At 35.2% G+C, this 23,207-nt stretch overlaps 1 protein-coding gene across 10 annotated transcripts in view; it reads right to left on the bottom strand.

Annotated features, from left to right (window-relative positions):
• The window catches only part of MARCHF10 (membrane associated ring-CH-type finger 10), a 214,170-nt gene that overhangs the window by 83,919 nt on the left and 107,044 nt on the right, over positions 1-23,207 (bottom strand). For all 10 annotated transcript variants that reach the window (XR_004233832.1, XM_031965918.1, XM_031965919.1 and 7 more), the window contains 2 exons: positions 10,900-11,049; positions 1,249-2,665 (listed from right to left, as the gene is read on the bottom strand). Coding sequence is in view for 9 of the 10 variants with exons in the window: in XM_031965918.1 (XP_031821778.1) it covers positions 1,249-2,665; positions 10,900-11,049 (1,567 nt within the window). In the remaining variant the exon portion in view is untranslated. The remainder of the gene's footprint in view (positions 1-1,248; positions 2,666-10,899; positions 11,050-23,207) is intronic.

Here is a 23,207-nt window from a genome sequence, read left to right as displayed (position 1 = left end):
TACTTTAATATATTTAACATGTACTGGTCATCCTGCCATCTAGGGGAGGGGGTGGGGGGAAGGAGGGGAAAAATTGGAACAAAAGGTTTGGCAATTGTCAATGCTGTAAAATTACCCATGCATATAACTTGTAAATAAAAAGCTATTAAAAATTTTTTAAAAAAGCAAAAAAAAAAAGTAATGGATTTTTACTGTGCCTTAAGGAATGATGAAATTTAAGAATTCACACAAATATGGCAAGACTTGTATGAAGTGAAAAAGAGTGAAGGACATAGATCCAAGAGAATTGTCTACATCATGACTTTAAATAAAATCAGCATTAGAAGTCAGTAAAACTGGACAAAAACAACATTGATGTCATATCAAACTATAAGTTAAAGATACCTCTTTGAGATTACTAAACAACAAACTCTAGGCTAATGTACTTTTGAATATTTAATGGGAAGTGTCTGTTCAAAACAAAATTTATCAAAACATTTTTTAAAACAGGAAAAATATAAATTTTTAAAATGGCAACATTTAAATATGCCAATAAGGCTATTTAAAAATTTAAAATGTCCTAAAATCTGCCCAAAGACCCAATGAAAAGTCCTTATAATGATCTTATCCTCTTTTCCCTATGCTTGAGGAAAAAAGCATATGAAAATGGAAGAAATGGTTAAAACAATACAGGGAACTTTAAAATGTTGCGGTAACTGTGGCAGCATCTTGGGAAATGTTTACATGTTTGGAAGGTTCAAATACTAAAGCAATTGAATGTCTGGATCTGAGCTCAATCCTATGGGGCAATCCTCAGAAGTCATGAGCTGAGCGTCTCCCAGTTTTAGGAGAAAAAAACTTTTTCAATTAAAAAAATCATCCTAGTTTAAGCCCCTTGAAAGAGGAATAGACACAATAGTCAGAAACCCCTTAGTCTGGATACTTTGTCTTTTTTCAGAAGGTGTGAGAATAAGATAATGTGAAAAATCATCATTTCTGGAATACTGAAGAATTAAACAAGCTGACCTACTAAAGTACTAATTTAAAATCATTTCTCCCTATGACTCCCAAGATCAAAAAAATGAAATCAATACTTTTATAACAAAGAATCATTTAGGAATCATTAAGGAAGTGCTCTCTCTCTCTCTCTCTCTCTCTCTCTCTCTCTCACTGTAATTGCCTTACAACTTCCCAATTAAAAAAAAATACTTTATGGCCCTGGCAAAGTTAGGTCAAAATTCTATGTATATAATTATGAAAACTTCTCACCTCTCTTGCAGTTTCTTCAGTTTGTCAGGATCTGCTTTTGTCTGATTAATCTCCTTTACATTTATGGAGTTAGAATCTGCCATTCTACTTTCAGTTTCAATCTGGTTTGGTAAATCCGACACTGCAAAGAAAGTAAAAGGTATTTCCTCTTCTATTGGCTCTGACATATGCAGATGGCCTCTGAAGTTCATTCTTAATGGAGGAGAGCTGGGAGGATCCACTGAGGATGAGCCATCTTGTGAATTTTGTAAGACATCTTCAGTATTTAGTATAGTCTCAGGTGATTGACTTGTTAAGTTCTTCTCTTCTATTTCCTTGACATAAAATTCAGATGCATTGGCTATTGGTAGTGAAGCATCTTGGTTTTCAGAACCGGCAGAGGGATTTCGACTTCTAATAGGCGATAAAGGTCGGCGAACATAAAATCTTGAGTTTCCCTCTGCATCTGAACTCTGAAGGGCAACAGGGGTTAAGGATAAGTTTGCCTGGACCTCAGCTCGCTGTGCAGAATGGAGTAGTGATCTTGGGGTATTATAAGATGAATTCAATAATGACCTATGAGCTGCTGACCTAGTAGAAGGAAAGCAATCAAAAGAATTCCAAGGATTATTTCCATAAGATTGCCTGTCTCTATTAAAAGTATGATTCCCAGATCTAGTTTCCACAAAACTATATTCATTGGGTAAAGTCTCTAAGTTAAGACAATTGTCTTGTCTGTTTTCATTTTTCACACCCCATGTATTAAATGAGGTTTTCTCAGCTTCATCATCAACACAGTCATTTTCCTTAGTGGAATCGCCATCAGAAATTTTATGATCTCGAGGTAGCCTTTGTCCTAACAAGGACTGTTCAAGAGCTGAGTCCATTAAATTGCTTTTTCTCAATAAGCGATGACCAGATTCATTTCTTTTTAATGAACTAGGTCTGCTGTTTTCAAGTTCTTCTTCAGAGTTGTGGTTTTCAACCTGAGTTACTGATATCCTGCTAAATCCAATATTGTTATTAAAAGGAGAACCTGGTGGTTGTATACCAGCAAGTAGAAATTCTTCTTCTAAATGAGTAATATCCTCAGTGTCTTCATTTCCTCCTAGAGTATTAACTGTATTTAATTCTAAAAAGGAGTAAAAGTCTTCATCTCTGAACCTAACTGATGCCCTTCTTGGTTGCACTGTGCTAGTAGACATAAGGGATGGTACACTGGATTCACCCAATGCCTGGGAACCATTTGCTCCTTGGAAAGATGGTGATAGAGGTAAAGACGGCTGAGCTGGGGAAAGAGCAGTCCAGTCTTTGGAGACTTTTTCGGGTGGTTTTTGATCTGCATTTAGTTGTGAAGATGGAACTAAGTTTCTTCTCTCTCGATTTTGCCTCTTCATCTTGGTATCATTTGACCACACATCTTGTTGCCCTACTGGATCTGTAATGGAAGACAGACCAAATTATATTTTGTTAAAGTTTCTTTTGAATGAATGACTTTTTTAAACAAGAGCAAAAGACTTTTTTATGATTTCATATGTTCCTTGGAAAATAAATGCCTGAAGAGAATATATGTAGTAAAAATTGCATTGGAAAGATAGGTCTAATCCATGGTACAGATACTACAGATTTCTGTATTTATGAAGGATGAGGCAATACATGCATACAGTCATCCCTGGGTACTCCCAGTCATATTTTTAGAACTATTCAATGTGGAGATTAATTCCAGAGTAGTAATACTAATGATATCTGAAATCTTAAATCACTTTAAATATGTTATCTCACTTGAGCTGTGAGTTAAATACTGTTATTAACAACAGGTATTATTATTATTCATATTTTACCAATGAGAACATTGAGACCAAGAGAGGTTAAGTACTTCATCCCTGATCATACAACTAATAATTATCAGAGATAGAATTTAATTTCAGGTTTTTCTGATTGTGATAGGGGCAGTGCTTTCCTGTCACAACTTCTTCTCCTTATGCAGCCTGATTGATCTCAGCTTCCCTGATACAGTCTTCTGGTCTGGAGGGATAAAAATGTACCCTAAGTAGCTGGGGTATAGCATACTTGGCGGGTGTCTGAGATTATAAGAATTACCACATCAGATGCAGTTTCCAGATGGACGTGAAAAAAGTTATTTGCTGTTTCATTTTCAGTTCTGTATCCTTATTATGTTGGGGGCAAAGTCAACACTACTTTCCTTTGTTAAATGATCAGTAATATGTCTGGTGAGTTCTTCTCCTGTCTCAACGTCAAATCTGAATTAAGAAGGCATTGGCTTTACAAGCTCACCTACAACACCCACTCCCAGTCTAGCATTGTAGTGATTAGATCATTGCCTCCCTTCCAGAGTAGAGTCAAAAAAAAAAAAAAAAAAAAAAAAAAAAGTAATTCCAGGCTGGCCCAGGAAGAGGGAATTACATATGGGAGAGCAAGCAAATTGAACATTCCAGTACTTACTAGAAAGAAATATAAACTCCCCAGGGAGTTCCATCCACCAAAACTACCTGTTGTTTCCAGTGTTACCTTGACCTGAATTTTATAAAATATTCCCTGCACAGTATTGTGAAGGGATAAAAAGAAGTCGACAGGCTAGACCCTGTCTTCCAGAAGCTTTCAATCCATATGGGATATTATACAAACATATAAGAAACGGTTACATAATATAAATTGTAAATCGTAAAGACAAAGTGAACTTAAGTGCTGCGGAAGATAAGGACTAGCCAGAATCTACATGTAGGGAAATTAGTTAAGAAAAACTTCTGGAAGCCTGTGTCTAAAATTCTAATAATTCTGGAATGCTAGATACAAACTAAAATCATTTTAAAGTCCCACAGTGGTAAACAATAATATAATAAGGATAGTAACTCACATTTATATAGCATTTTATAGGCTACAAAGTTGCGCAGCAACACTGTGAGGCAAACAATTCAAGGATTAGCATGCATTCTACAAAGAATGCTTGGTCCCCAGAAATGGTGGACTCTGGAGTCTCTTGCTTTTCTTGGGTTATGTGGGAGTTGTTTTAAGCAATTTTTTTTACAAAGTATAGCCCAAATTCTTAGCAGTGAAATAGTCTTTATTTATAGAACATGCAAAGAACAACTCTAATAGCCAAAACATTTAATTAGAATATAAAGAGAAATATAGAGAAATAAAATCATTTTCTGCTCTCATTGTATGTAGTTCTTGTGTAGGTTTTACGGGGTTTATGATCTATTCTCTCAAATTTCCCTAGCCTTTCAACACAGAATTAAAAAAAAAAAAACAGGGGTCACTTCAGAACTCATAGCCCTCTGGCAAAAACTTAGGTTTCAGAATTATCTGACAGAAATTGCACACCTCTCCTGGCAGGGTAGAATTTGCTGAAATCAGGATCCTGTGTTCCCAGGTTCTATTGAGTCTCCTAGATTCAGGAACATCATAGAAGCACCATCCTGGGTGTTTCTCTTTCCATCTCTTTAACCTGATCATAACTTCCAACTTGCTTTACTGCTTCTATTGATCCCTTAGCTCTGGCAGTCCTGCATTTTAATTTCTATCTCCTTTCTTTTTTTTCCCCCTGAAGCAGTTGGGATTGTGACTTGGCCAAAGTCACACAGCTAATAAATATTAGGTGTCTGAGGCTGGATTTGAATTCAGGTCCTTCTGACTTCAGGAACTGGGGTCTATCTATTGTGCCATCTAGCTGCCCTTTTCATATTTCTTTTTTCCAAGTTCACACCTTGTTATATAAACTTTCATTTTGGCTAAGTCTCCTAAGCTTCTGATAGCTTGAAGCTACCCCAGTAAACAAGTAATTCTTTGTCACATCCATGATCAGTAGTGGTGAAGAAGATGCTAGCAGAAGAAATAGTATATAATAGTCTTTATATAGCATCTTAAGGTTTACAAAATTATTTACAACTGTTATTTCATTTGATTTTCAAACAACCTTATTAGATAAGTGCTGTTATTATCCCCATTTTACAGATGAGGTAATTGAGGCAGGGAAGTTAAGTGACCTACACAGGATCTCATAGCTAGTAAGCATCTGAGGCAGGATTCCATCTCAAGCTTGAACACGCTTGAAACTATGCTGAAGAGCTCTGTGATAAAATACAACACTTTTCCCAATTATATACAACAGTCAATTGTGTTTCTCATAGTTCTCTCCTATACCTAGGTCCTATACCTAGGTATTAGAGCCAATATTTAAATTGAGTGGGTTTGAATTTATAATTTCTGAGTTACAAGGATTATAAACACCAGCTTTTGCCATACCAAGCTGCCTCTCTAAATAATAACATATATATAAGTATATACAATGAAAAAATCAAATATTTTATCACATAATCATTAACTTATTTTCAACTCTGATGTACAAAAAAATAACACAGAAGAAAATGATACAGAATTAGAAGGAAAAGACAAAGAAAGGACATAAGTAAAGTGATTTAGTTAATGCAAAGTTTTTGAGGATCAGGATTTCAACTGGCAAAGTTACTTGGACAAAAATCTACCCTTGTTATCAAAATCTACTCTAGCTAGCACACCTCAATTTCATTGTGAAAATAGAATACTCAGGTCAGTATTGTTATTTAAATCCCTCACTGTGGAGGAAAAATTAGAAGCACTTTTGCCTCTACTCCATTTCCTGTTATCCATCTGCTCTCTTAAAATCTCCTGCTTCCCTCCTGTTTTCCCTTTCCACTTGTACAGTGCAAGACACAATAATGTTGTTGCTTTTTTTCACCCTTAATTACTTTCTTTTATCACTGCACATTTTCTAATGTGGCTCAGCCTGTAACAGGTGAACCTGTCTGTATACAGAACTGAAAAGCTCAACATGATAACAAGTTAAACCTAATGAAATCCAAATAAACAGAGCATACTATATCCCTAAAGTTCAAATCAATATTATGTTACTTTACATGATGTAAGAGGGTCCAGCATTGAGTTGGATATCTAATATCTTCAAATTTGCCATACATCCTTCATTGTTAAATGCACAAGACACTGAGCAACATGACATATGGACTTTTGTTCCTCTACGAGTTGATTTTGCTTTTTTATCTGGTTACTTACAAGGACTGAAGAATTAAATTAATAGATCATAATAAGGGATACATTAGCAATTTCAGGAGTGCAATTAGCACTTGGGGGTCTATAAACTTGGAGCCAAGTTGATCTGTTTTTGCCAAAATGTTCCTGCAAATGTTTGAACAAATGTTCCTTATTTGACCAATATGCACCTTTCAAGGTCTCTTTTGAGTAAGGAGTCTTTATTTTGATGAGGGGATCAAGAATGCAAATCATGCTTATTGTAATTTTAAAATGGTATACAGAGCCTTGTAAAGAGATTAGTAACAGTACTAGAACTCAGATGTTCTAATTCCCTAAAAAAAATAAAGTAAGGTTGATATTAGGGAAAAAAAGCTTCTTCTCATTGTCTGGGCACTGCACTTCAGTCTTGTGACTAGCTAAGTGGAAGCCCACTGATAAGCAGGAGCATCAAGTATAGCAACTTCTGAAATAAGAGTAGCCAGGGACTCAATTAGAACCAAATGGTCACTTCCAAAGGTCACTGAGCTGTCACCAGATAGAAATGACCAAGATAGGAGAAATCTTGGCCTAAACTGCAGCTGAGAAGATGAAATAACCTGTTTCTTCCTAGTGATCCTCTAAATTACTTAGTACCTTTCTCACCACCTCTTCCTAACTCCCTACTTTGTCACTTTATCAAAAATATTGGTTTAATACTTTAATGGTTTTAAAAGAAGTAGGATTATCCTCCCCACTATACTCACACAACTTAGAGGTACAATTTTTATACTCTTATTCATGGATCCTTAACAATTTAAACCAAAATAAACAATTCTGGAATGAGGATTATGCAATATCCACCTTGCTCTAAATAATACTATGTGTTATATACATAGGAGAAATTCAGAATACACTTAAGAGAGTGATCTGCAAATCCATAAAAATTCGGTGTTAGAATATAAGCCTTTTATTTTTAAGAATAGTTTCAGGCTTTTCTTGGCAAAGATATTGGGTCTCGTCCGGCTCATTTTACAGATGAGGAATTGAGGCAAGTAGAGTTTGAATGACTTGACCAGAGTTATATATCGATTAATAAAGTATCTGAGGTTGAATTTGAACCTTCTTCATTCCAGAACTAGTGCTCATCCACTACACCTTCTAGCTGCACGTAGGAACTATTTCATTCTTAGCATGTGGGGCAGTTAGAAAATACTTGCAGATTTTTTGGAGTTTTCCTTACATCCAAAAGGAGCTTCATGTGCCCCCAAATGAATATATTTGTTGAATGTTTCTTTTCATCTGGAGTCCTTCATTTGTTTTTATTAATTGTCTGCTTGTCTGTTTTTAAGATTAATCTCACATATGTATCCCTCACTTTGGCTAAATGGATTCCCATTTTCATTGGGCCATCTAAAGATGCTCCTTTTAAGGAGCAATCAAGTTAAGGACAGTGGGGAGGTGAGTAGCAAAAATAAGGAACCCTTGAGGATGTAAGAGGGAACAAGAAGAAATCTCAAAGAAAGTCAGGGGACAAAAAGGAAGAATAAATGAGATCTTCAGAGGGTCCAGGAAAGTTACATTACCTGAAAATAAATATTCATTAAAAGCTCACAGAAGACTAGGAGGGTCACAGGGGAATTCTGGACTATGTGGATTTTTATATGTCCAAATTGTCCACAATTCCAAATAATCAAATAGTCTATTCAATTGAAATTTGGGACATGTTTAATAAAAACATATGATGTATACTGTCCCCAAAATAATGTTATGTTGCACATCTAATGTCATTTGACCCTCTCTGGGGCTCAGTTTCCTCATTAGCAAAATGAGAATAGATTAGTAGCTAAGATAATTGTGGTGACTCACTTTTTGTAAGTTAGACAAAGTTCCTAAACACTCTTCTATTTTACTACTATTAATGAGGAGTTGATGTTGCTAGCAAAGACAGTAAGCAGTATACCTGGAGGGGCTTACAATTCCAAAGAAGAGAAAAAAATGGGAGTAGTCCAAAGAGAATGATATGAATATACAAGGAGCTTGCTAAGAAATGTGGACTTTTTAAAAATATGGATGATATGAGCAAGGACAAGAAATAGAACCCTATTATGAATGTGGTATGGTCCTTCACAAATCTCATCAGAAGTGCTACATCCCAAAATGATGAGTCTAGTTAGGGAAACAAAGGATGATGGGAAAAAAAGACATTAAAAAGGAAATATACTGTGAGAAAAAAGAAGAAGAAATAAAGGATAAGGATCACTGTTTCAGGAGATTGGGATGATCATAACTGACAATGGAGAGAAGATAGAGCTACTCAATTCTTATTTTGCTTCTCTTTTTCTCTACTGAGGAGAATTATTTATGTGTGGAAAGACAAAACAAAATTTTCTGAAAGGGAATTAGTATTAGTAAGTATTAATATTAGAAAGAGAAAACATCTAGTTGCCCTTAAGGAATTCAGGTTACCTGAACCAGATGCAATAGCAAATAAAAATGGGGTCCAATAATGTGTACATAAGCAGACAACATGTGGAATTTAATTTTATAATTTAACATTATCCATGTTTTATTATATTTTATTGGTTTTTATTAAATATTTCCCAATAACATTTCCATCTGGTTTGGGCTGCACTCAGGGGATTGCTGGCTATATGTTTTGACACCTCTGAGCTATATTCTCATGTACTAAATGAACTAGTGGGTGGGATTTGTGTCACTGACAGTAATATTTAAAATATCATGAAAAACAGGAGATATATTCCAAGATGAGGGACTAATCTGTAAAAAACAGAAGAGGAAATTCTGTAAATGACAAGCCAATGACCTGACTGGGAAAGAAATGGGTAGTAAAGGGAAGAAAAAACAAGTCATTCCAGACAAACCTTATTTCCTTTTTTGAAATGATTATGAAATTTGTAAATCAGGAGAAACCTGTAGATATAGTTCACTTAGATTTTTGTCAAAACAATTGATTAAAAATGCCAAGCTACCTTTATGGAGAAGATGGGGAGATAGGATAACCCTAAATTATATAAGATTATATATATATATATATTTATATAAGATTCAAAACAGATTCAATGGTTGGACTTAAAGATTAGTTTGTTAATGGTTTAGCATTAATATGTCTCTAGTAGAATATCCCAGAGGTCTGTGCATGGCCTTGTACTGTTTAATATCTTAAAACAATGATTTGGTAAAGACATCATGTCTGTAGATAACACTAAGGGGGAAGCAGTAGTTAATGAGCTAGATAGAGTCAGGATCCCAAAAGAGACAGGCTAGAACAATTGGCTGAATTTAAGATGAAATTCAATAGAGAGAAATGGAAAGTCTTATTGCTTGGGGAGAAAGAAAAATCAATTTTATTTAATTGTTTTTCTTGGAGTTTTGATGGACTACAAACAATATGAGCCATTAGCATGATGTCTTATCCCTAAAAACCAATGGAATTTTGGGCAGCATTGAGAGGCATAACTTCTAAAAATAAGAATAAAGTAAGATAATCTATCCATACTAATTTTAATTAGATTACATCTGGAAAACATAATGTTCATTTCTGAATACTACAGTTTTTTAAAGGCCTTGGCAAGATAGAGAGCATCCAGAAATGTGTGTTCAAGAACTGGTAAAAAGACCCATGCACTGCTCTTGTTAGAGGGGCTCTGTAATCCCTATATACTCAAATCTGTGCTGGGCTGTGCTGGGCTGTGCCGCTTTGTGCTATTAATTAAATATTTTCTATGTGTCAAGCACTACATGATTGCAAAGCATTTAAGGGTACAAATACAAGTAAAAAGAAAAATCGCCCCTGCCCTAAAGGAGATTACATTATTTTCCTTAATAGTATTTTATTTTTCTAATTACAGATAACAATAGTTTTCAATATTCATTTTTCTAAGATTATGAGTTTCAAATTTTTTCTCCCTCTTCTCTTCCCTTCCCTTCCCTTCCCTTCCCTTCCCTTCCCTTCCCTTCCCTTCCCTTCCCTTCCCTTCCCTTGCCTCCCCTCTCTCTAAGACAGCGAGCAATCTGATATATGTCCTATATGTACAATCATTTTAAATATGTTTCCTTCCATATTTGTCATTTTGTGAAAAAAACAATCCAAACAAAAAGAAAAAAAAACACAAGAAAGAAAAATCAAACAAGCAAAAAAGTGAAAAAAGTATGCTTTGATTCTCATTCAGGCTCCATAATTCTCCCTCTGGATGCAGAGGTATTTAGAGGAGGAGGGAAGGCATTCCACAAAAGGGTGCTGAAAATTATGTAGAAGGGAAAGTATCCAAAGATGGAAGCCACAAGCAGAGTTGGACGGGAATATACAACTCTTCACTCCTTAGAAAGCATGCTATTTTATCTCCTCCATTACAAATAACTTCACACAGAGAAGAAAGCTATACCTTGGAATTGTAGCAACTAACACATAAAAGGTTCTAAAGATGTGCTATCTCTCATTCAATACTCAGGGATCTAAACAAAAACAGCATTTTCAGCACAGCCACACTGCCACCGATCAAGGGGAGCCCGGGCAAGTGGCTTAGCTCGGGCATCTGTTTCTCTCTCTACAAGAAGAGAGAACTGGGGTAGGTGATCCCTAAGGTCTCCCATTATATGATTGTGTTAACAGAGTAACATGGTTACCTGATCCTCTGGGAATCTGCTCTTTTGCCTGCAGCGATGAGATCTGCCTGTTTCTATCTCCAGATGGTCTTCTACTCTGCATTTCTGGGCTTACTGTCAATCTCCCCAGGTTGGGTCTCTTCTTCCTTGATAATATCTGTGCCTGTGTTGCTGATAAGTGCAAAATCTTTTCAATAATTAAACTGTTTCCTGCCCCACCCCCAAAGAAAACATCTCCCATTTAAAAAAAAAAAAAAAACCACCAATGCTCAGAAGGTCTCCTGAATAAGCCCTATGTAATACAACACAATTGCCCCCACAAACAATTAAAATCAAGTCTCAATGTGATAAGATTTCTAATATTCACTTAACTGGTACTCATTAAAGTTCATTTTGCTGACATCATAAAGAACTGCCTACAATTCATACTTCAAGCAGCACAATTCCCCTGGTGTGTTCTCCAATTTTGAATAAATGTTGTTTTGAGTTTGATACACTGAATATTTCTTACCCTCAGCATCTATTTGCATTTTCAAGTTGGTCAATTGGTCTTACCAAGAAATTTCAAAATTTTTTAATTGCCCACAACCTATCATATCTTCCTGATGTCATTAATCTAAAGTGATACTCTGATAAAAAGAAACACAAAATCATGGCCATGGGTTTTATTTCTAATTATTGTTTTTTCTTATTTATCTATACCTGATATCTTTTGCATTTCCCTTGTTAGTTTGCTAATTTATGTAGGTCATTTTGTTTTGATGATAGAATATACATTGTACCATACATGTTTATTAAAATCAACTTTTCTTTAAAATTTCAGATTATTTTCATGAAACTCTCCCAAAGTACTTGATACAATAAAATTTGACGATCTGAGCTACAATCCACAAGACTATGTAGTTATTTTATTCTTAATGAGTAATTTAAATTTAAAAATTTCACAAACGTATCTACTAGTTGGCTACAGTGCTTTAATAGCAAACTAATATATAAATGAAAGGCAAATTGGAATTATTTGGTGGAGATTATTTGTGAACTTTGCAGTCATATTTGAGAAGGTGTGTAGTATTGCTCTGCATGTACCATTTTCAACTAGAATTTGGAAAAATAATAAAAATTCTGAATAAAAAGTTTACTTAGAATCCTATAATACTTTGTTTGATTAAGTGACATAACATTCCATATAAAAATACAGGGTCCAAGGAACGCTATAACTTTTTGGTTTTAAGCAATTCAGTGGTTGAATCTATGCCAAAAAGTCACAAGGGCAAGTCTCTCTGAATATGCATTAGTAGAATCAAGATTGTCACAACTGTCAGATCTGGCTTAGAAAAAAGTTAGTGTAGCCAGAATATGGACATGCCCAGGGAGTAGGAGGGAATGACATTTTCTTGCAAAATATATTCTGAGGCTATGTTAATGAGTAAATATGACTTGTTGAGCAAGAAAAGGGAATAGTTGGTTACAATGAAGGAGAAAAAGTATTAGCCGGGGACATTTTGAGATCCTTTTCTAGAAAAAAAAGGAAGTTGAAATCCTCTAAAATCTAGAGAATATCTTGTTCTAAGTCTAATTTGATAAGGCTTTTCTGGTTATTTCTATCTCCTGAGCACTCTGAATACATAAATAAATTGCCTCCTTTGTTTCCTTCTGAGAGCCATATGAGGAAGCAGTGGTATCCTCTTTTTAGAAAGGCAACACAAAGACACTGAACAGGAAATAGCCCAGGATGAAACCAAGCCAAAGTCAGGATTTGGATCCCATCACTTTCAGGAAGCCCAATGGAACACTGAATACTAACACAGCCAGCATTCTCCAGACCAGTCGGGAAGATTTCCTCTCAGTCCTATCCTTGGGTGATATTAATTTTTGTCTCTGTGTCTTTGTTCTTCTTAAAGGCTCTTCCTTCTCCTGGGTTTTTGTGCTTTTGTGTTTTTTTGGCCTTCCTGAATTCTATTCATCCATCAAGGTACAACTCGGACCCGAGTCCCTTAGTGAAGGCTTCCTTGATTTTTCTAGTTCACACTGATCACCTCATTTTGTAAATATTATCATATTTGTAAATATAGTGCAGAAGTTGAGATTTAATTGTTCTCAAAGTGTTTTAAGTACCTTCCCACCCAGATTATCAATCATCCTATACAATTGTATTCATTTTTTGCACACAGGATCATAGATTTAAAGCTTGAAGGATCAAATCTAGGTACATTTAGAGCTTGTGGTTATCTAGTTCAAGCTCCTTATATTATAGATTATAAAGTAGGCCTAGACCTATTAAGTGATTTCTCTAAGTTCACATTGCTGGAAAGCAGCAGAGTCAGGATTTGAACCTACGTCCCTTGACTACAACTCCAGTGTTCTTTCCATTTATTTTGTATTCTCCAAATAGCAAATGAACAACAATGTTAGGCAAATGGAAGATACTTAAACAACTGCCTGATTGAGAGAATGGAAAAATATATTCACAGTAATATCATTTTAGAGATGGAAGGAATTTTGGAATCTAACCTAATCGATTCATATTATAGACCAGAAAATGGAGCTCTCAGAGAGGTTAGAAATTGTAACTTGCTTAAGGTTAAATTTGTCCTCACTCATATTGCTTTTTATACCCCGAGGTATTTTAAAAATTGTTCCAAATCATATTTTTGAAACTACTGGTAGATAAAGGTGATTTAAGGTTTTCAATTTTCAATAACTAAGCTGAAAATTAAGATCTTATTTATTGTTCTTAGTTTTACAAAAAGGCATGGGGAGGAGTAAAACAAAACAAAATAAGAAAGTAACAAAATTCCTCAAAATAGCAAGTCTTAATCCCCGACAGTTAAAAGAATGATAAATATCATTTCCATTATTACCAAACTACTAAGGTAAAACTTAATGATTTTTGCCATGACTTGAAAGCAAAGAAGTTGTTGCTGTTAATGACAGAATCCTATCAGAGAATAGTTAAGACTAAAAAGAAAGACTAGTGCCCTGTGATAAGCACCATCATGGAGAAGGTAAATTTAATTAGAAAACATTACCATTTTTGTGCTTATAGATGGAATGAAGTGATTTCAGTATCTCTTACCCTTCTGATTTCCTGCTGTAACTTCCTTTCAGCCCTTCTCCCACAATAATAATTCATAATATAAAATAAATAATAATATTCATACAGTGTTTTTTATGTGGCCAGGAACTGTGTGAAGTGCTTTACAACTATTATCTCATTTGATCTTCTCAGTAATCTTAGAATGTAGACTCTATTATTATTATTATCCCCATTTTACTGAGAGGAAACAGAGGTAAACAGAAGTTAAGTGACTTCTCCTGGCTTATAGAGCTAGCAAGTGTCTGAGGCTGGATTTCAATTCACATTTTTGACTCCAAGACCAATGGCCTATCCACTATACCACTTAGCTGTCCCATGACTGGTTCCATTATTCCTACTAAATTATAAGGAGAATAACTGTTTTTGTTGGTTTTCGTTCACTTAACAAATCTTAATTAAGCACATTTTGAATATAAGCACTGTGCTTGTCTTGTGAGAGGCTTAGGAAAATACAGATCTCATTTGAGTTCTGAAAGAGCTTGCAATCTAATTTGTCTGGTTCATTTGATCTTATAAAATCATGACTAAGGCAACCTTATTCAAAATCCCAGCACCTTTTTCAGATTCAATAAAGATCATGGAGTATCAATTATTCTCTCCATGATGATGTCTGTCAAAGTTCTCTTTCAATCACTGCCCATTTTGAAGAACTTCAGCCTTCTGCTTCCAACTGCTTGTTGAAATACATTTAAAGTTGGCCTAATGGCACAGCAAACTCAAATATATTCAAGATGAACTCGTCACCGTGCTTACCACTTCTTAATTTTTGTTAATTGTACTGTCCTTGCCCCAGTTATGCAGCCTTGTAAAATTGGAGTCATTGTTTGATGAGATTGGGTGTATACAGGGTGGTATGGCTGTAGACTTGCAGTCATATTTAAGTCTTCACCCTCACTCATTTGCGCAGTTGTCAAATTCTGTTGAGGGATTCCTTCATACACCTTCATCTCTTCCTTGGCATTTGTAATAATAACCTGGTCTTCCTGCGTTCTATTCCTCTCTGATCTGTTTTGGCCAGATAGCTTGATTTCAATTCCTGACAAAATTCTAGAGCTATTAGTTAAAGTTGGGATTAATAAACAGAAAAAGAGATCACATCGTCAATCTTTTATCAATAATAGTTCATGTCATGGTGTTTTTCCTCTCTGTATAGTTACTAGGATAATACATTTAGAGAATACTATATAGTTTATCTATTTGTCAAGTATTTGATAAAGTTCTGTAATTTAAGGTTGATTTTTCAAAAGTTAACGTTTTCAATAATTCAGCTGAAATTTAAGATCATCTTATTTCTTGTTATTAGGTTTTGTTTTGTTTTTTTAAGATAGGGGAAGGGGGGCAAAACAAAACAAAAATAATTTTCTCAAAATAACAGGCCTTGACCCCTGACAAAGAATGACAAACACCATTTTCATTACCACCAAACTATTAAGGTAAAAATGACAAAGACATGTGGGCTAAATTATAGGACAATTAGGTGAATTCGGACCTGGTTGAATAGCCTAGCTAGAAGTATATTCATTACTTGGACATACACTAGAAAAAGGTTGCTAGCAAAATGTCCTAGGATCTTGTATCTTGTGCTTGTCCCTGTGCTGACATTTTTATTAATGACTTGGATAAAGGTATAAATGGCAAGCCTATTAAATTTTCTGAGATGGGATGAATATACCTATTCATATATTGCATGAGAGAGTCAAGATACTGAGATGGGAAGAATAGGTAATTTATTACATGAGTCATGATTCAAATAAGATCTTGATAGATTAGAAAATTTAGTAAGATTGGATAAATTAGGGATAAAGATAGTCTTACTTTTTTTTTTAAATCAGTATTACACTTACATGATAAAGCATAGTTAGACAATATCTGAAAAAGACTAGAGAATTATCATGAACTAAAAACTTAATAGGAGTCAACAGCAAAATACAGAAGCCTCCCAAAACAAATGCAGTCTTAGAGCTTAATTCTTCTTCTCAATTTCATTTTGTCTAATTTTTTTTCAAATTGCCTAGGATGCATGGGTTGCTTAACAGCCAGAATTAGGGAAGTGATAGTCCTGGAATACTTTGCCATGGTGAGATCACATCTGTAGTACTGTTTTCAGTTCTGGCAGCACATTTCAAGAAGTACATAAGCTAGAAAAGTTTCAGATGGCAACTAGGACAGTGAAGAGCTGTGAGTTCATACCACATGAGTTCCAAGAAAAGAACCAGGGATGGCTAAACTGCAGAATATTAGGATGGAGATGGATGAGATTAGGGAAGCTAGTTGTTTTAAGTACCTGAAGGTCTGACACATGGAAGAGAGAGAGACTTAATTTTTTGGTTCCAGAGGATAGAACTTAAAGCAATTGTTAGAAGTTTCAAAGGAGCTAACTAAGATCTGATATCAAGAAAGATTTTTCTAACAGGGAAAAAATGGAATGGTCTTCCTCAGGAAGTAGTACCCTCACTCTAGAAATCTTCAAGCAAAGCTTAGATAAAAGGTTTGTCAGGTATACTGTTGAAAGGATTTTCTTTCAGGGAAGAGAATGAGATAGTTTGCTACTAAGATCCTCTTCAGCTTTTAAATTCTGTAATACACTTCATAGATCTGCCTGTTTCCAACACACTCCTCTGATTATGTCATTTCTTCACCTAACAACCTTGGGGGGGGGGGTTCCTTGTTTCTTCTTATGTAAGGTAGAAAGTCCCTATCTTGGCATTCAAAGTTGTCTACAACCTGGTTCTGAGGTATGTTTTCAATCATATCTCAAAATCAAAATTCACATATTTGACGAAATTCCAACCATATCAATCCACTCTGTTTTTCATTTTTGCACTGCATCTTTCTGTTAACATGGTGTCTCCTACTTGGAATGTCCTGCCCTCTGACTTTTGAATTCCTTCCCTTTCTTCAAAGTTCATCTCATGTGCTCTCTCTTCTATGAAGCCCTCCCTAACTCTTACTCTTACCCTTACTCCTGTTCAGGAGAAAGTGATCTCTCCATTATGCATTAACTGATCTTCTGCTTTTGCAATCATTTTCTTTGTTTCTTTTTTTTTTATTTAAAGCTTTTTATTTTCAAAACAGATGCATAGTTTTCAATATTCATCTTTGCAAAACCCTGTGTTCCAAATATTTTCTCCCTTTTTTCCTCCCAATATAATCCAATGTATGTTAAACATGCATTTCACTATTTCTTGTCCTTTATTGTGTGTGTGTGTGTGTGTGTGTGTGTGTGCGCGTGCGTGCACGAATTTATGTGTGTATGTTATGAGTTTCTCCCCCCCCCCCCTTTAAGACTGTAAGCTCTTTGTGCTAGGATTTACCACAAATGCTAGTACAGGGGTGCTTAATCAGTATTTGTTGAATAAATAAGTATTAGATATATATCTTATAATATGTCCATCTACTCCATGAAGCTTTTCCTAATCCTCCCCCCCTCACATTTACCCCCACTCTTGTTGTAAGTATAAGTAGTGTTCTCTGCTTATTTCATATATAGTTCAAAAGATAAAGTATATCAAACTCATACTAGACTAATTTCCTTGCTACCCCAGGTTCTTCTTTACCTCACTTGTCACACAAATAGCAACTAAATCTAGGGAGTCCCCAGTGTAAAATTTGATATGTTATTTGGGGGTTCCCATTGTAAAAATTGATTATGTTACTGTACATTTAACAATCCATAGGAGGATCAAGTGATTTATGTTTTTAACAAAAATGTTCTGTTATCTTCTAAATATACCACTATAAATCTTAAATCCGACAGTTCAGTCAATAGTTTATGTGTAGGGATCAAATGGCATGGATCTGAGTATGGTCTTTCTTGGTCTTAAAAGAAATTCAATGTTCAGCCAGATTTTCAGGGAGGTCTAGGAATCCTGTTATGATTGGTAACAGGAAAACTTCAAAAGCATTCTTCTATATCTTAGTAAGGCAAGATCTCACCAACAAACTCAAAGAAACAACTACACAAAAAATTGAGAAAAAAATCCTACTCTCTGGAGAAATCTAGCAAAGACTTAACTTTGCCCAAATTGTCTAAAGGCAAAGCAAAGTAAAACAAAAAAGAAATTTAAGAATTAGAAAAAAATCCCTTCCTTCTGAGGATCAATGAAGTTATATGGGGCTGCCCTAAATTAATTCTATATTAATCATTCTATTCTATAATATTTTTCCTATCTCATTTTAACACAATGAAGACAGTTCCTAGAAACTGCAGGAAACATAAGAGCAAGAAGGCAAAGAGACATCTTAAATTCTATTCTCTGGACTTCTAAGTGTGCCAAGATTCAGTCCAAGAGATGACAAAAATAAATAGTTTACTACATCATCATATGTGTGTAAAATTACTATATAATCAGAGCTATGGACATAGACTCACCATAAGAGACAATCTTTCTTTTTCTTTCATAAGTAATGAACCAAATCTGTTTACCCAGTGGAATGAATTATAAATGTTTATTGTTCTACACACCCGGAGGAGATGTTAAGGCTTAATTATGTACTATAAACATTTTAAAAATAATTTTTAGCACAGGAGACAGGATTTGGGGATCTAGGAACTGTAAGTGTGTAATGAACAAGCATGGAGGAATGCCCACTTTGCCCGAGCTTTTTAATTTGCCTCTGCTTTCCCATGGTTCTGAACTGATCTGCAGTTTCAGGATGCAGTTTTAGAAAGACCTGTTACTTGTGACACTAGTCTGGGGGTAACTATGATACACCAAAGTATGATAAAACAATATAGAATTCTAGTGACTGCATTATAAAACGTGACAGAAACAGTAGTAGGCAAGTGAGTCTTATGAGATGATGGGGATTTTATTTATAACATTATGAGTGCTGGACAGAGATGACAAAGCAGAGAGCACATGGCTTCCAAGTCATCCACTTGAAGTGGTGGTGGATGGTACTCCTTCCTGCTTCCCTGCATACTTCCTCTTCTTTTTTCACGGGGCCAGCCTATCAACATCCCCTCCACCTGCTCTCAGGTCTCCCCCTTCTCCGAGAAGCTCCACTTAAGTCCAGTGTGGTGTGTGCATTGCCAAGGGAAACTTACCATATTAGGTAAATTTTATTTGTTGTTCTGTAGCTGGACACACACTGCACAGGTGTCTCAGTGTGAGGGGGGTGGGAGATGGAGAAGCAACAGAACGCTGAAGGTGAGGGAGGCACAGGGGAGGGAGTAAGAGAAGCAGGAGAGAAAGGAGAGACAATGGGAGGGAGAGACACAAGAGGGGTTTGGTCATCAGGTAAAGAAGAAGAGATGAGGGGAAGGAGAAAGCAGCATAAATCAGAATCGGGGCTTTGGGTAGGTGACAGAGCAAAGGCAGCATAGAAAGGAGAATATTCAACACAGTATAAGGAGTGCTCGCTTCTGCCACCTGCACAAAAGAAAAAGAGCAATCAGGACGCAGCATTGATTGTCCAGACAGAAAATAAAAATTTGTGAATGAATCCAAGATCAAAATGTTTGATTCCCTGTATGGGAGGGGATTAGAAAAAGGAAGATTCTGGTAACCATATAGTAGAGGGACCTACTCTGGTTAAGAGGATCCAGAGTTCACGCTGCATCTTCTTGCAGTTCCAAAAGCTAGCCCCAGTAGTCTTAAGGGTGACATCTGCAAAAACTTTCCTACATAGAAGGGAAGGTCTATCATGCATTTCTTGGGCCACAGCTGCTGTTCCCTCAGCCTCGCCTCACCTCCTTCCCGCTGTAGTTAATTGGACCTTCCCTAGGGGAACTAAAAGAGTGGCAACTCTCAGCATTCTCTTTTTTCCATGACTTAATCAGTCCTTTTGTCAGCAACATAAGGCAGACTGCCTTATGAATAAAGTTCTGCATTTCCTCTCAAAACAGTGAGGAGCTATCTAATAGGAGAAGGGAGTTCCCAAGATTTATGGTTCAAAGGGTAAGTTTGGGACTAGATTAAATGAAGATGGAGAAATTTCCACAGGAATTATGAGGAAGAAGAAAGAATACGATAACAAGTGGGGGGAAGAAGTGTTATTATATGAAGCAAATAAACTAATCTACTAAATGATCCCACATCTATGTTGTCAAACTTACTAAAGCAGCTTTATTTAGAAATTAGTAAATTTTTAATGGTTTTGGAAAAGTATAAACAATTCAGAGAGAATGTAGAGGTATGTAACAGTTACTGCCTAGGAGGCATTAAGGTGAAGGGAATGTGAACAAGATCCTGGAAGTCAGAAGAAATAGATTCCAGTTCTGCTGTTGTTAACAACTAACACTATCTTCTTGGCTGGTCTGGGTTTGAGCTTCTTCATCTATAATATGGCTAAACTGGACTGGAACAGGGATTCGTAACTTTTGTTTTTTTGTCTTATACTTCTTGGGAAGTCTGGGGAAGCCTAGAAACCCTTGTCAAAAGAATGTTTTTAAATGCACAAAATAAAATGCACAGGATTACAAAGGAACTTAATTATATTGAAATACAGCAATCAAAATTTTACCTAAAAAAGTTCACAGTCCCTAGATTAAGAATCCCTGGACCAGAGGGTAGAGAAAATCCCATATAACACAAATAATGCCTCAAATTTAAAGTATACAATGCATTTTACATATGTGCTCATTTTATACACATAACTATTCTGTGAAATCAGTAGTACAATTATCTTTACAAATTGATAGGAGTCTCAAATACATGAAATATTTGCCCAAGATCACATCACTACTAAATGATATAGCTTGGATTCAAAGGCATGTCTTCTGTCTCCAGATTCAGCTTGCTATCATATCAGCTTATTATACCAACTACCAAATTGGAACCATTATTACCCAATTAATACGTTCATTTGTCTAAAAGTTAGAGGAGATGTGGGAAAAGTGGAATACGAATGCATTGGTGGAGTTCTGAACTGACCCAGCCATTCTAGACAATAACTTGGAACTATTCCCAAAGGACTATAAAACTGAGCATACTATTTGATCCAGCATTGCCACTATTGGATCTGTATCCCAAAGAGATCATAAAAAAGTGGAAAGGACCCACAAATGTTTGCAGCAGCTCTTCTGTGGTGGCAGAAAAATTGGAAAATGGGTAGATGCCCAGCCAATTAGGGAATGGCTGAATAAATTATTGTAAGTATTGGAATGTTGTTCTATAAGTAATGATAAACAGGCTGATTTCAGAAAAATGGAAAGATTTACATGAACTGATACTGACTGAAGCAAGTATTAGGAAAATACTGTACACAGCAACAGCAAGATTGTGTGATGATCCATTATGATAGACCTCATTCTTCTTGGCAATTCAGTGAGCCAAGACAATTCCAATAAAGTTTTGGTGGAAAATGTCATCCACATCCAATGAGAGAACTATGGAGAATGAATACATCAAAGCATACTATTTTCATCTTTTTTTCTTTTTGTTTTTTTCATCTTTCTCGTGATTTTTCTCTTTTGTTTTGGTTTTTCTTTCTCAACATGACTTATATGGAAATGTGTTAAAAATTAATGTACATATATAACCTATATTAAATTGCTGTCTTGGAAAAGGAAGAGAAGTAAGAAGAAAAAAAATTTTGGAATTCAATCTTACAAAAATGAAAGTTGCAAACCATCCATCATCTTTACATATAAACAGAAAAATAATATATTATTAAAATAAAATAAAAAAAATTCATTTGACTTTAAAATAAGTACCCAAGGATCACAAGGTACTGGTTGGGAGACCAATATGGACTGAATAGATAAAGATGGATATTAATTAGGCCAAAAATATTTGCAAGCTTTCACAGTTTGGTCTAACAACGTCTCTTATCTCAAACTTAGACAAGCAGTTCTTTCACAGAAAAACTTATATTGGCTTAAAGGAATTACCTGTGGACAAGCAATGGTGCCTTTATGAACAAATCCCTTGTCATCATTTGAGATTTTCAGAGGGAAGACACTATTTAATAATTGGCATTAGATATGCATCTTTTTATGTTTGGTAATGTTTATTTTTATTTGGCCATCTAATTTGGAAGTCTATTCACCAGAAAAACTGGACAATGATATGCAAGGGTAATAGTTTAAGAGTGACTTGTTTGTGAACTTATTACTCTTAATTTTTAAGAGAAAACCTTCTATTGCATTCATTTGCAATGAGAGTGATAGAAGTTTGAGATTTACCCTCAAACTTCTGTTTTATTTTTTCAATAAATACTTCTCACCAGAAAAATAAAACATGGATCTTCTATATCTTTATATACTTTATGATTATTCAATCTGGTTTCCCCTTTAGTTTTATATGTTTACATCACTTTGCTCTGATTTGTATCCATCTATTTATATATTATACACACACACATATATGTGTGTGTATATATATATATCTTTTGATCAGTTGCCAAAAAATTGACAAAAAAGGAAAAAAAAAGAATGTAAGGTTTTCGGAGACAGGGTTGGATTTTTCTTTTGTTTTTATATACTTAGAATTATCTAGTATGGTGTTTGGTACTTAGTAAGTTCTTGATAAACTGAACTGATTTCTGGAATTGAATTATTCTCAATTCTGGCCCTCTGCTAACTACTAGTTATAATATAGAACTAGAAATAGGTTTTACATGTGGTGCAGTTGAACTCCATCTCACTGGCTGAATTTCCCAGGTCATTCTATGACTATTGGGGTTTTCTGGTCATGTTTGAAACACTGTGGTTTTTTCATGTGTGAGAATTTTATATGTTTTAGAAAGAAAACATTCTGAATTAGGAAAAAGAAAAAAAACAACAACTTGGCTATCTTTCTGATGAGAGTCACATGGAATCCCTCATTGGATGATGCAGTTACTACTTCATAAAAAGAAGTCTAAAAAATTATCTGAAAACTTACTTAGAAAGATATCTAAGACATACATAACATTTAATTTATGATATGATAATCTGTTCTTTTAATCTAAAAAATTAATTGTATTGATAACACCATTAGTTCCTAAATTCTATAAGGAGAATTTGATATATAGTGGGGTTTTTGTTGTTTGTTTCCTTGCCGAGGCAATTAGGGGTTAAGTGATTTGCCCAGGGTCACACAGCTAGGAAGTACTAAGTGTCTGAGACCAACTTTGAACTTAGGTCCTCCTGACTTCAGGGCTGGTGCTTTATCCATTGAGCCACCTAACTGCCCCTTGATATATAGTTTCTAGATGGAAACTTCACATACAATAGAACTCGATTTATGAGCTAGTTTATTATATAGATTTTGATGTCATCTGAAACAAATCATGATTTCCTAAA

The sequence above is a fragment of the Sarcophilus harrisii genome, chromosome 4, assembly GCF_902635505.1.
Source record: "Sarcophilus harrisii chromosome 4, mSarHar1.11, whole genome shotgun sequence".
NCBI classification, from domain to species: domain Eukaryota; kingdom Metazoa; phylum Chordata; class Mammalia; order Dasyuromorphia; family Dasyuridae; genus Sarcophilus; species Sarcophilus harrisii.
Note: the sequence above shows the minus strand (reverse complement) of the source record. Positions and strands in the feature narration are given on the sequence as shown.